Raw genomic sequence first — 15,267 nt, 5'->3', positions numbered from 1 at the left:
GAGCTCTTAGGAGACCCCATTCCCTTCACAGAGCTACAATTCCCAGAGGGGTTTAACAGCCAACCCCTCTTCCCAGGGAACAGTGGAATGGGGAACTTGTGGCCCTCCAGATGTGATGGGCTCCAGCTCCCATCAGCCCCAGTCAGCAAGGCCAGTGGTCTGGGATAGAATCACAGAATTGTCTTGGCACAAAAATGGAAGCAAGAAGAATCACCAATGAAAGAAGAATGGCGGATGAAATTGATGGACTATGCAGAATTGGATAAATTAACAGGAAGGATTCGAAACTTGCGGGACCAGAGATTCTTACAAGACTGGAGCAAATATACGAACTATTTGAGAAGTAACTGTAATGAACAGATTACACTAGAAGGATTGAAATAAGTTTTGTAAGGATGACTATCTGAAATATTGCAAGAAAGACTATGAGGAGAACTATTAGTTAATGATAATTAAGAGTAATAGAGAAATTAAGAAATGCAGAATATGTGATAAAGAACGGAAAATCACCAGAGGTGTTGACGGAAGTCTAAAATATTGTATAAGATAAGAAGTTATGTTATATGATTGTTGGAAATGATATGTTAAAAAAACTAATAAAAATGTGTGTGTGTGTGTGTGTGTGTGTGTGTGTGTGTGTGTGTGTATATATATATAATATCACAGAATTGGTCATCTAGATACCAGAAATGCAGGAATCTCTCTGCCCAACATGGGGCTCGAACTCACAAAAGATTAAGAGTCTCATGCTCTACTGGCTGGGCTAACATGGGAGATGTATTCTGGCAGCACCTGAAATCCCACAGGTGCCCCCATCTTTGCACTATGCAAATTATTATTATTATTATTATTATTATTATTATTATTATTATTATTATTATGTCAGCACTGTACCTGTAGTTTCGACGATGCCTTCCAGGATAACGACAATCTCGAACTGCTCGCTCCGTAGCGATCTCTGTGAGAGGGCAAAAAAAGGGCTCTTTTCGTTGATTTCATGGCAGATGGTGAGAGGAGAAACGAGGAACAGTTGGTCGGCCCCAGTTCCGAATCCAACGTCGAGCTCGCATTGGTCTAGTGGCAGAAATTCACCTTCTGGCGTCTGTCGTGACTAAAGAGAGAGAGAGAGAAGTCCCACTGAGTCAAGAGCAAATCTCACAGCAGCAAAATGATAGGGACTTTTTCGAGGTGTTTGTATGGTGTACCTTTCGAGCTGCAGACACTCCATTGGAATTAAAGCTGAGAGAGAGAGAGAGGATTTTGAGTGGGGGTGAGCTGAACCTGGGTCTGGGTGAGATCTGGGTGCAAGACTCTCTCAGGCAAATCAATGGTAGTATCTTGGCCCCACCCATTTCATGCATGCACCCACACCTTCAGGGCGGAAGAGCAAACTCCCCCATCAGCCACAGGATTGGTCTGGGTTTCTCCCTCCAAAAGGGGTGAGGGGGAATCATACTGAGCTGTGTGCCAGTGGCAGTCAATTCTGTGTCCAGGGCAGCTGTTTATCAGCTCCATCTGGTACGCAGGGTGAGACCATTCCTTGCTGCGGACTGTCTCTCCAGAGTGGTGCATGCTCTAGTTATCTCCCGCTTGGACTACTGCAACGCGCTCTGCGTGGGGCTACCTTTGAAGGAGACCCGGAAACTATTTTTTTTAAAAAAATGATATTTATTGAGATTTCAAATAAAAACATATAAACACAAACAACAATAAAAACATACACAAACCAACAAAACAAAAACAAGTATAAATTCAAACCTTCTTTTCTATACCTAATTTCTCCGACCTCCTCACACCTCCCCCTTCTGTATTCTAATCTCATTTATCTTGTCAGCAAATCCATTCCCATATTTCCCATAGTTTTTACAAATTCTATTCTTTTTCCTTAAACAACGCCCCTGTAAACCACTGATTTTTAAACCCATATCTTTCTAGCCTTCATTAATTTTGTAATGTTTATTAAGATAGTCTTTAAACTTCTTCCAATCTTCTTCCACTGTCTCTTTGTCCTGGTCTCGGATTCTGCCTGTCATCTCTGCCAGTCCCATGTAGTCTGTCATCTTCATCTGCCATTCTTCCAGGGTGGGTAGATCTGGTGTCTTCCAATACTTTGCGATGAGAATCCTTGCTGCTGTAGTAGCATACATGAAAAAAGTTCTATCCTTCTTTAACACCACATGGTTAACCATACCCAGGAGAAAGGCCTCTGGTTTCTTCAGGAAGGTATATTTAAATACCTTTTTCATTTCATTATATATCATTTCCCAGAAACCCTTGATCCTTGGGCATGTCCACCAGAGGTGAAAGAATGTACCTTCACTTTCTTTGCATTTCCAGCATTTGTTATCTGATAAGTGGTAAATTTTTGCAAGCTTGACTGGGGTCATGTACCACCTATAGATCATTTTCATAATATTCTCTCTCAAGGCATTACATGCCGTGAATTTCATACTGGTGGTCCACAACCTTTCCCAGTCAGCAAACATAATGTTATGACCAATATCTTGAGCCCGCTTAATCATAGCTGATTTAACTGTTTCGTCCTGTGTATTCCATTTCAACAGCAAGTTATACATTTTTGACAAATTCTTAGTTTTGGATTCTAACAACTCTGTTTCCAATTTTGATTTTTCCACCAGAAAGCCAATTTTCCTGTCCAACTTATAGACCTCGAGACCCGGAAACTACAACTAATCCAGAATGCGGCAGCTAGACTGGTGACTGGGAACGGCCGCCAAGACCACATAACACTGGTCCTGAGAGACCTACATTGGCTCCCAGTATGTTTCCGAGCACAATTCAAAGTGTTGGTGCTGACCTTTAAAGCCCTAAACGGCCTCGGCCCAGTATATCTGCCCAGTATATCATTCTCCACCCCCATCGTTCAGCCCGGACACTGAGGTCCAGCACTGAGGGCCTTCTGGTGGTTCCCTCACTGTGAGAAGGGAGGTTACAGGGAACCAGGCAGAGGGCCTTCTTGGTGGTGGCGCCCACCCTGTGGAACACTCTCCCATCAGATGTCAAGGAAATAAACAACTATCTGACTTTTAGAAGACATTTGAAGGCAGCCCTGTCTAGGGAAGTTTTTAATGTTTGATGTTTTATTATGTTTTTAATCTTTTGTTGGGAGCCATCCAGAATGGTAGGGGCAACCCAGTTTGATGATGATGATGATTATTATTATTATTACAACTCCCGTCAGCCTGGCTCATGGGAGTCATAGTCCAAAACAACTGCCAGGATGGGCAAGCACCTTGTTCAGCACCTTTCACTCCTGGATTGAGTAGAGTGTTGCCATTATGCCTGCCTCTTCAGTGCCTTCTCCAGTGGTGAGCCTTGAAACTACCATTTTAACATTCCACAACTGCCTGCAGTCACAATGCTACAAGGGGATGCATTGTGGGAAATATATATGGTGGTCAGCTCTCATTCCTGGTCACCCAAGGCCGTTGCCTGCCAGCACAGGACCTGCCTGTTAGCTGAAGAACATCCACACGATTTACAAACTTAATCCTGGGCACCACAATCTACCAAACCGCATTTCTAAAATCTCTGCTTGATTTCCTTCTCCCTTCCAATCCGTTTTCCTTTCGTGTCGTTTCTTTTTAGATTGCAGGCCTGAGGGCAGGGCTGCCTTTGTCTCCTGCCACACCATCACCTGTCAGCTTCTCTGTGACTGAAGAATGGGGTTAAATAAAGTCGGGAAGGACACCCAGCTGTGCTGATTAAGTCAGGCATAGGTAAACTCGACCCTCCAGATGTTTTGGGACTACAACTCCCATCATCCCTAGCTAACAGGACCAGTGGTCAGCGATGATGGGAATTGTAGTCTCAAAACATCTGGAGGGCCGAGTTTGTCTATGCCTGGATTAAGTGTTGCAATATTTGTTTTCCATCGCTAGGAAAAGCTACAGTTCTGGGAAATGTTATTTCTGGATGAGCGATTCTGCTCTCTCTTTTGTTTTTGCACGTCATGGACACATTCATAGAGTGGTGGATTTACACTGGCCTGTAGCAGATAGCTCAGTCTGTAGAAGATGAGCCTCGTAATCTCAGGATTGTGGGTTCGAGCCCCACGTTGGGTCAAAAGATTCCTGCATTCCGGGGCGGGGTGGACTAGATGTCCCTCGGGGTCCCTTCCTATTCTATAATTCAATGTCCACACATCACTCTACTTCATCAGTTGCGCTGCAATGCTTCTCACGCAATACCACATTATTGCCACGGGAAGGGATCTTCTTGAGCTGTAGGGCAACAAACAAAAGCAGGGCAAAAAAGACCTAATCCTATCCCTTTGCAAAAAAAACAACCTTGCAGCATTAAAACATCGGATTTTGGCACGAATTCTCAGGGCAGTTATGTCTGCTCCGAAACTTTGAGAGGCGCAAACAGAATTGAAGGGGGCATCACTTATCATGATATTATCATGAACAAGGCTGTCTGGAAGAACCTGATTGGATGCCTGCCCTGCCCCTTCCCCACTACCAACGCTCCCCCCCCCCCCGGAAGGAATTACAACACACGTGTGTGCGTGGTTAGAAGCAATTTTCTGGACTGTGGTGGCTACTGGGGGAAAAGGCAGACATTGCGGCTGTCTGGTGCATTTCTGGTAATTAGCGGAGGTATGAGGAATTAGCAAGGTGTTGACAGCAGATATGGGCTGAATCATCTTAAAAGGGGAAGAGGGAAATCAAATGGAAATGAATGTGCAGAACGGCAGCTGTGATATACGAGATTCCTTGCAAGCGGTGCTGTTTTGCAGGGTGCCGGAACTTCAACCTGAACGCCTGCCTTGCTCTCTTATAATGGTGCCCACCTGAGAGGTGCCGGAACTGAGTTCTGGTGAGTTCTGGTGAGTTTGGGATGGAAACCGCCCCCCCGCCCCCCACTTGCAAGACATTTGATCAAATACAGTGGACACTCAGGTTGTGAACGTGATTCGTGCGGTCTGCGCACACGTGGGTCATGATTCGGCGCTTCTGCGCATGCGCAAAGCGAGATTTAGTGCTTCTGCGCATGTGCAAGTGGCCAAACCCAGAAGTAACCTGTTCTGGTACTTCCGGGTTCGGCACGGTGCACAACCCGAAATCGCACAACCCGAAGCGTCTGTAACCCGAGGTATGACTGTAAACGGAAAAGCATCTTGTGGACCTTAAAACGTCTGTTCTGGATGCACCCAAACACTGCAATCTGCTCCCCAAACGCCTCTCCATTCTCCTTCCCTTTGCCGCAGAAGCACCAGCATGCCTTGCCGACCTGAATCAGCCAGACATGTGTCCCCTGATTTGCTCACTGTCAACTTTATGAACCAACATGTCAATCTTCGCTCCTGCTCAAAACCACAGTGCAATTCGCCTGCTAACCCAGTGTGATGTTCTGTGCCCGAATGGCCAAGGCTCCTATAATATTATTATTCCTGACCCACATTGCGCATGCACACCCCGCCCCACTGAGGGAACCGGTTTCCCAGTGGATGATGAGAGCAGGCAAGAACGGAGGTCAAAGGGCTTTTGGAAAGGCTCCCACAAAGCATGGTTCATTTGAGACTGACGATAGACAGGAGCAGAGACGTTCAAGCTGCAGAAGGCCTACTGGCCGTGATGGCAATGCTCTCTGGCAGCAGTGCTTCTGAAACTGCAGGAGGGAGAGAGGGCTCTTGCTTGTGGGTTTCCTACAGCCATCTGGTGGGTCACTGTGAGAAAAGGATGCTGGACTAGGTGGGACATTGGCCTGACCCCGCGAAATGAGAACTGGAAATGGAGGAAAGGAAATTATTAAAAGTCATTTTGTGTGAATGGCTTTATAGGATCGGGTCTAAATAATGCAACATCGAAAAAAGAAAGAGAGAGAGAGAGAGAGAGAGAGAGAGAGAGAGAGAAAGGAAGGAAGGAAGGAAGGAAGCCCCCTTTCTGAGCAATGTGAATAATCAGAGGATGTTTATGCAGGCTGAGACCCTACCTGCATTACTTGTATTTTAAAATTTTGTTGGAAGCCGCCCAGAGTGGCTGGGAAAGCCCAGCCAGATGGGCGGGGTATAAATAATAAATATTATTATTATTATTATTATTATTATTATTATTATTATTAAGCTTTTTAGCACAGCCCTCCAGAGCTCAGTCTGGCCCTTGAGACTCTCTCCAGAAAACATCCCTCTCACCAGCCTTGCTAGATTAGGGTGCACTGAATTTTTCCAACTTTCAAATTCCCCAAATGAGGGGTGTTAAGAAGGTGTAACACGACTTGGGAATATTTTGGCGAAACAAAGTCCCGTGGAGAAGCAGAGGGCAGCCTAAGCATAAATAAGGCAATGCCAGGATAGTTCAGGAAATGCTTTGAGGCTCACAGTGGGTGAGTAAGCCTAATATTTCCTTCCCCACGTTAACAAAATGCGGCTGCAGAGATACCTGCATTTGTTCGCCTGCAGGAGGAAAATCAGGTTAGTGGAGGCCATTTTCAGTATGGTGCGGCTGGGGAACATAAAGGGTAAAGGGGCCCAACCTTTCTCTTCAAATCTTCTGTGGGAAACTGCAGCCTCCAAGAAGTGCCTTTTGTAAAAGGGGGGAATTGGAAACATTGAAGAGAAGAAAACTCTGCATGACTCAGCATTACGGGCAATCTGACCCTGAGGAACAGAGCAATGAGTAAGGCATGGCCTGAGGAGAACAAAAGGAGTGAGAATGTGGTATGAAGAAGACTTCAGAAAGCTGGTGCCCGCTGGATGTTTTGGACTACAATGCCCCGTCAGACCCAGCCAGCAGATAAGGGCCACTGTGTGTGTGTCTGCCTGCCTGTGTGTTCTGACAAGCAAGTGAGACAAGGCCTTGACACCTCTAGGAGGAGGTGAAACTTCATGCTGGCTGAGGTGTTGTTGCCAGAGCTTCTGATCATTTCCTGTAATTAAATCCAATTTCAGTGATGTAGGTTTTCAAAAGGGAAGGCCTCTTGGATCTGAGACAGGGTCACACACAGGGGCATCTTACCCATAGAGGCTAGTGGCATGGGGTGCCGGGGTGCCAAGTTCTGGAGGGTGCCAGGGAAGAGGCAGAGGCTGGATGCGGCGCCTCCTGGCATCAGTTTGCCACTCTTGCCCGCTTCCACCATGCTGTGCTGAAGCAGCGCCGTGCCCAGAGCCTCTGTCTGCCATGGCCACTGTGGCATGAAGTGGCCAGCTGAGCTGGAAGCCGCCGCGTCCAGCCTCTTCCCCTGCCGAAGGAGCCGCCCTCCAGCCCCGCTGGCAGTGCCATCCTCCCTAAAAATCTCTGGGGAATAGGGTGTGTGTGTGTGCCGGAGGGAGCTTTGCACCATGGCGCCGGATATGCATAAGACGGCCCTGGTCACACACACCCCAACATTCCTCTGATGAAAATTAGGTTGTTGTTGTTGTTTGAATTTATATACAGTGGTACCTCAGGTTACATACGCTTCAGGTTACAGACTCCGCTAACCCAGAAATAGTGCTTCAGGTTAAGAACTTTGCTTCAGGATGAGAACAGAAATCGTGCTCCGGTGGCACGGCGGCAGCAGGAGGCCCCATTAGCTAAAGTGCTACTTCAGGTTAAGAACAGTTTCAGGTTAAGAACAGACCTCCGGAACGAATTAAGTACTTAACCTGAGGTACCACTGTACCGTCCTATACCCGGGGGCTCAGGGTGGTTCACAGAATAAAATCAAGATATAAAACCACAAAATACCTAATAAAAATAAAACAGTAACCCAGTACCCCTCACTCCACAAAAAACACATTTTAAAAGGGCATAGGATATAAATTTGATCAACCAAAGGCCTGGTTAAAAAGGAACATTTTTGCCTGGCACCTAAAGGTGTATAATGAAGGTGCCAGGCAAACTTCCCTGGGGAGAGCATTCCACTTGGAGGGTCTGCAGCAGACAGGGCATAATCTCCGATGGCACTGATTCAGTGGCGTAGCATGGGTTGTCAGCACCCGGGGCAAGGCAAGTAATTTGCGCCCCCTAACCCGTGGATTTGCGCCCCCTAACCCTACCCCTAACCCCCAGATGTTGCGCCTGGTGCGGCCGGCCCCCCCTGCACCCCCCACGCTACTCCACTGCACTGATTCAATAATTTCCACATTAGTGCCAATCCTGCTTTTGTCAAGAAACAGTACCATCCATGTTGATATTAACAGTGGTATCCATTTAGTCATACTCAGAGCAGACCTACTACGATTAAAAGGCATGACTTACTTAGGTCCATTAAGTCAATTGGATCTGCTCAAAGAGTATAATTTAGTTGGCTGCAACCATAGGAGCCAACTCCTAGGGGCCGAAGTCCCTTTGGCCCCCCCAATAAAATACTTGAGGGCACCCCCAAAGTTGATGAGCATTACCATTCAAATGGTGTGTGTCTTATGATCGATTATGCGGGATGGTGCTTACCCTCCCCCCTCCCAATATTTTATTCAAATCGGCACCCCTACATGGGTCTCGTTTTAATTTTGAGAATTGGGTGCTTTTTTTCATTACTCTCTCCCCCCCCCCCACCCCAATTGCCCGCCTCCAGCCCCAGAAGCTTGCAAAGGACTCAAACCCTAGAGCTGCCCTTTCTCTAGAAACCCCTCTCCCTCCCTGTTCTCTGCTCCCGGCGCGGCACGTTGCGCGGAGATCCCCGCGGCGCGCGTAATGTCGGCGTGCGTTTTTACGCGCAAGAGTCCTTTTGCGCGCAGCGGCGTTCTGGCGGGGTTGCTTCCTAACGCGCCAAGGTCTCCGCTTCTCCCCGCTTCGCTCCGGAGGAAGCAGGCGCACGTGGACCAGCCAGCCTTCCTTATCGGAGATGGGGATGGCGAGAAGCCCGAAGGCGGACGGCGCGATAAGACTTATCTCCCGGCCGGGCTCGCTCAGTCGGCGGACGGAGCTGCTTCTCTAATCAGGTGCGGGAGAAGCGGAGAGGCGCCGCCGCCTGCGCTCAGCCACACGTGGCCCGGGAAAGAGGGAGCTCTCGCCCGAGCTGAGTTGGGCACGTTGAGGCTAGTAGGACCCGTCGGGGTTGTTGGAAGCTGGGCAGGAGGGGGGGGGGCGCAGAATAGGCCAGGGCACCACTGAAAAGTAGGCATGGGCGTATAAATCAATCAATCAATCAATCAATCAATCAATCAAGTCAATAAATAACAATACTTAAAACTAAAAGTAGAAATTGTAGAAGGATAGTTTTCATGAGCACAAAAGGAAGATAAAAGAACTGTTGAGACATTTCAGTCCAAAACTACTCATGGGCCACGAGGGCCCTCCCAAGCACAAAAATTATTGAAAAGCATTGAAAGTACTCAATTAATTGAGGTTCTGCCCTCCTCCCCCTTATGAAAGCTTGCTTCCCGCAATGGGGGTATTTTCTACCTGTGATTTCCCAAAAAAGTTCAACAACTACTTTAGGGGGTGATCTAGAAAAAGCTCGACAACTTTGGCTGCCACCCCTCTAAGAAAAATCCTGGCTACGCCCATGAATCTGTGAGACAAGAGACAGAGGATGGTGACAGGTGAGTGTCCTGCCCCCCAATAAATCCTGGCTATAGCCATGGAAGTAGGGGTGCCAACTTGAATAAAATAATGGGGCCCCCGTACATAATAACATGAACAGACACCATTTTAATGGCAATGAATGTCCGTCACCTTTGGGGGGCCCAGTCCCCCTCAAATATTTTAGTGAGGGGGGCCGAATAAGGCCTTTAGAAGTTGGCTGTGATGCTGAGAAGACTTGGAAGGAGAAAGCCCTGTGGAAGAGGGTCTGTCTGGCTTGTAGAAGCACTATGCATTACCATCTTAAATAATAATAATGAACAGCAATAAATGCTTGGAATAATATTAATAATCTGGAAAGGACACCAGACCAGAGTCTAAATCACCTCACTTCACTACCAGCTTGGGACTTGCAACCCCGTCCTCTCTGAAGAACATGGAGAAGCTCCTAACACCTCCTGTGTCCCCCACAAACCTCTCCTGCTTTGCTCTCCATCAGCAGGTAGCTTCAAAGGTAGACAGCTTCTGGAGCTGGAGTTTCCATTGAACTGAGGCTATCTCCAATTGCTGATAGACTTGCAGCCTCCAGGAATGTATTGAATCTCTTTTTGAGTCATCCAAGCAACCTCTTGCAGCAGCAGAGTCCCATCAGTTTTGCCAGCCCTGAAGTGCTTTCCTACGGTTATGTCCTGAACTCGCCGTCCATTTATTTCATTGGGTGATCGCTGGTTCTCAGATTAGGAAGAAGGAAGGGTGTGGGGGAATATCCACTTTTCCCATGCTGCCTCTGAGCATGCACAAAGTAAAATCCTCCCTCAACGGCAGTATCATATGTTCAGAATTAGAGACAGTGGTTTGAAGGCAGAGGTTGTATCCTGAATACCTCTGTTTTTAAAAATTATTAATAGAAATTAAACCCTGCTTGCTTGATCATCCCAGATGTGTGGGGACTAGCTATGGTAACACAGAGGTGGCAGAATGGCAACGTACACGTGCTCAGAAACACTCTTCTCATAACCCACAACTAAGCCTTAGCAAACCCTGAGGCTGAGCCCCATTTTATATTAAGTCCCAAGGCTTCCAGAGTCCTCCTGGAACTCTTCTGAGACCAGGTGCACAGCCTGGGAGTCATTTTGGACTCACAGCTGTCCATGGAGGCGCAGGTTAATTCTGTGTCCAGGGCAGCTGTCTACCAGCTCCATCTGGTACGCAGGCTGAGACCCTACCTGCCCGCAGACTATCTAGCCAGAGTGGTGCATGCACAATGTGCTCTACATGGGGCTACCTTTGAAGGTGACCTGGAAACTGCAATTATTCAAGTATGCGGCAGCTAGACTAGTGACTGGGAGTGGCCGCCAGGACCACATAACACCGGTCCTGAGAGATCTGCATTGGTTCCCGGTATGTTTCTGAGCACAATTCAAAATGTTGGTGCTGATCTTTAAAGCCCTAAATGGCCTCAGTCCTGTAGACCTGAAGGGGCGTCTCCACTCCCATCATTCAGCCCAGACACTGAAGTCCAGCGCTGAGGGCCTTCTGGCGGTTCCCTCATTGCGAGAAGTGAGGTTACAGGGAACCAGGCAGAGGGCCTTCTTGGTAGTGGCGCCCGCCCTCCCATCAGATGTCAAGGAAATAAGCAGCTATCCTATTTTTAAAAGACATCTGAAGGCTGTTTAGGGAAGTTTTTAATATTTAATGCTGTATTGTTTTTAACACTTGATTGGGAACGCCAGAGTGGCTGGGGAAACTCGGCCCGATGGGCGGGGTATAAATAATAATTTTTATTTTTATTTTATATGAAGGCACAAGTTGTGTTATACTGTGGGGACTAGAGATTTGACTTTTTAAAATGAAATCAAAGCAGACATTTTCCAGGGGGCTCAAGTGTTGTGAGAAGTCAGCAGCAGCAGTAGCTCTTTAGAAAGTTATGAATGCTGCTCCTTATATGACCTTCAGAATCAAGGCTGGCAGAAGTGCCAAGGTGCCAGCTTTTAAGTGCTGGCTGCCAGGATGACCCACACGTGCCCTTCTGGTGCTATGATCTGTCGAAAGTCTCCCATCGCTCAGCGGTCCAGCAGCGACTGCCTTTGATAGTCAAAGTGCCTGGGTTTTGGACTTGGGCCATGTCAGAGAACGGCTTGTTCCGCGGATGCAGGAACTTGCGAAGACAGCAGAGGAATGCGGGGCGACAGCTTGAAGCACTTCCTACTCCTGCGGCTGCGGCTCCAGCAGCAGGCAGAGCTCTTGCCAAGAGGAACAAGGGCTGGCTAGCTGCAGATTTCCCCTAAATGCCAGCCACCGGTGCGAGAACGAACCCCAGAGCTAGTTTTGGATTTTGCACGGCCGGATCGGCATTGTAGAAGAATAGCTGGGTTCTTGCTGGTGAAGCCATAAGTAAGGCAGATCTGGGCTTGCCTAGTACGTTACAGTGCTTGGCAATTGCAGTTAGCATACCCTCCAACGTTTCTTCAATGAAAATAGGGCTGTCCTATTCCATAATAGGGACGTGGGTGGCACTGTGGGTTAAACCACAGAGCTTAGGACTTGCCGATCAGAAGGTCGGCGGTTCGAATCCCCACGATGGGGTGAGCTCGCGTTGCTGTGTCTCAGCTCCTGCCAACCTAGCAGTTCGAAAGCACGCCAGTGCAAGTAGATAAATAGGTACCGCTCTGTTGGGAAGGTAAATGGCGTTTCCGTGCACTGCTCTGGTTCACCAGAAGCAGCTTAGTCATGTATACCTGCTCCCTCGGCCAATAAAGCAAGATGACCACCACAACCCCAGAGTCGGCCACGACTGGACCTAATGGTCAGGGGTCCCTTTACCTTTATTCAATAATAATAATAATAATAATAATAATAATAATAATAATAATAATAATAATAATGCTCCACCCATCTGACTGGGTTGTCCCAGTCACCTTGGGCAGCTTTCTGAGAAAATATGCAACAGTGATTTTAAGGATGTCAACAACAGCTTCTTAAGAAATGTGTTGAAAGAAAACATCAAATACTGTAAGCATGTGTGATACAAATCCTAAAAAGCTGTATAGCAGGCATAGGCAAACTCGGCCCTCCAGATGTTTTGGGACTACAACTCCCACCATCCCTAGCTAACAGGACCAGTGGTCAGGGATGATGGGAGTTGTAGTCCCCCCAAAATCTGGAGGGCCGAGTTTGCCTATGCCTGCTGTATAGAATGACAAGGAAATGAACTTGGTTTGTTTTAATAAGAATGCCTGGCATTATATTTGCAATAATAATCTGGAATTTTGTTTTTTTGTCACCGGACAAATCTTACTACCCAGATTTCTAAGTGGCATTATACATCCCACCCAAGAAATTAAAGAAGGTTATAGGATTGAGAAGAGAATATTGACAAAAACATTGTGGAAGAAAAGGGAAGATAGTTTTCCATATGTGGTGGAGATATCCATGCAGAAATCTTATGGATTATTCATTTCGTGATAGGTCATAATCTCCTAGGTACTTCAGAGGCCCTGTTGTTGGGGGAGTTTTTCAAGATTATGTAAAGGAGGGACTTTCAAGGCATTATTCAATATTTCCTGGTTGCAGCTAAAATATGATTGACAAGACTCTCTGGAAAGATGTTAAAATCCCCGAGGTGGAAACTGGGTTGTTGAGAATTTGGGATATTAGAGCTGCTAAGAAGGCAGCAAATTATGTTAAATTGAGAGAAGCCGGAGTTTTTACCGATGCTTTTGTTTAAAACGGCATCTGTTTCATTGTCTTCTGAAAGGAGATCCTAACCCTGACAGGTTTTGACTTTCAGTGATACGGTGTAGATTTAGGAAGAGTGAATGTTTGGATTACAGTAAGAACAAAACAAGGCAATAACAGTAACAGACATGCAGTACAATACATAGTTTATTTTTTCATGGAAGCATTTGCCTACATTGAAATAATATATTGTACACTGCTTAAAGTGGTTCTTGAAAAGGACCACCCTTTTGTTTTCTAAAAGTTGGAAGAGAGACGAAATGTAAGAACATATGAATTCTTATTCAGGGTGAAATCTATCTGCCTGCCTGCCTGCCTGTCTGTCTGTCTGTCTTAAGGTTACCAGATTTTTTTCCAATGAATCCGGGGACACTTTTCAACTTCAGTGGATTTTGTCAGAGGACTGTCCCTGGGAAACAGGGATTTCTGGTAACCTTAATCTATCATCTATCTATCTATCTATCATCTATCTATTTATCTATCTATCTATCTATCTATCTATCTATCTATCTATCTATCTATCTATCATCTATCTATCTATTTATCTATCTATCATCTATCTATCTATCATCTATCTATCTATCTATCTATCTATCTATCTATCTATCTATCTATCATCTATCTATCATCTATCTATCTATCTATCTATCTATCTATCTATCTATCTATCTATCTATCTATCTATCATCTATCTATCTATCTATCTATCTATCTATCTATCTATCTATCTCTATCTATCTATCATCTACCTATCTATCTATCTATCTATCTATCTATCTATCTATCTATATCTATCTATCCAGTGCTTTTTTTCCTGGGGGTATGGAGAGGTACGCATACTCCTAAACATTTTGTGAATCTGAGTTTGGCCTCATTGAGGGGCAGTACAGTGGTACCTCGGGTTACAGCCGCTTCAGGTTACAGATGCTTCAGGTTACAGACTCTGCTAACCCAGAAATTGTACCTCGGGTTAAGAACTTTACCTCAGGATGAGAACAGAAATTGCGGGGTAGTGGGAGGCCCCATTAGCTAAAGTGGTGCTTCAGGTTAAGAACAGTTTCAGGTTAAGAACGGACCTCCGGAACGAATTAAGTTCTTAACCCGAGGTACCACTGTATTTCAATATGAGTGGGAAAATGAGAGTACCCCTAAACATTTTTTAAAGAAAAAAGCACTCTATCTATCTGTCTTCTTTCTTTCTTTCTTTCTTTCTTTCTTTCTTTCTTTCTTTCTTTCTTTCTTTCTTTCTTTCTCTATCTATCATCTATCTATCTATCTATCATCTATCTATCTATCTGTCTATATCTATCTAATCTCCATCAAACCCTGCGCACTGTCTCTGATACAGAGGCTAGGCACATGCCCTCTGGTAGCTTACAACCAGGGCAAAATGGAGACAGCCACCACCTATCATTTTCCTCTGGCTGGTCTCTGGGAGCGAATGCCAAGGCTTCACTTGCTAATTTCCTGCATTTATCTCGATTTCTGCCCGTGCTATTGACTATCGCAGCTTTCCATGAGCGTGAGCTTCTGTGTTTGTTATGCATCGCATGGCGGGGAGGAACCGAGCTGCTCAGGATCTCACTTCCCAACCTCCTCCCTGTGTTTCTGTCGCTTGCCTTGCCTTATCTTCCTCGACACCCCTTTCTGCTCTCTCTCTCTCTCTCTCTGCTTTCCAAACACTCTGCTATGAGACCTCTTAGCCTCCTCTCCAGCATTCAGCCCTGGTGTTTGCTGGTCCTTTGCCAGGCTCTCAACCTGACCCATATGAAAGAACCATCGTTCTCCTGAGCCTTCACTGCAAAGTAACTGTGACCTTTTCCCGCTGGCTTGGAATCCTGAGAAAGGACTTCACTGGCAATTCCCCTCCCCAAAACAGTTTCAGCTCAGTTTTTTTTTTAATGGACCAACACATCTGCTTTTCATATGATTCCCTCCACCTCTGGGCTTGCTGCTGTCTTGACCATTGCATAATGGTTTCGCTGGGTACAAAGTGGTGATCTTTCCTGCATAAACAGATGGTCCTTGATGGCATCTGGAATCAACTTATTTTCTCCAA

At 46.2% G+C, this 15,267-nt stretch overlaps 1 protein-coding gene across 1 annotated transcript in view; it reads right to left on the bottom strand.

The window, feature by feature from the left end:
- LOC309328076 (G protein-activated inward rectifier potassium channel 1-like) overlaps positions 1-15,267 on the bottom strand; it is a 31,423-nt gene that overhangs the window by 12,575 nt on the left and 3,581 nt on the right. The window contains exon 2 of the mRNA XM_081837982.1: positions 895-1,111. Within this exon, the coding sequence (XP_081694108.1) occupies positions 895-1,111 (217 nt within the window). The remainder of the gene's footprint in view (positions 1-894; positions 1,112-15,267) is intronic.

The sequence above is a fragment of the Podarcis erhardii genome (genome assembly GCF_964252035.2).
Source record: "Podarcis erhardii genome assembly, chromosome: 13".
NCBI classification, from domain to species: domain Eukaryota; kingdom Metazoa; phylum Chordata; class Lepidosauria; order Squamata; family Lacertidae; genus Podarcis; species Podarcis erhardii.
Note: the sequence above shows the minus strand (reverse complement) of the source record. Positions and strands in the feature narration are given on the sequence as shown.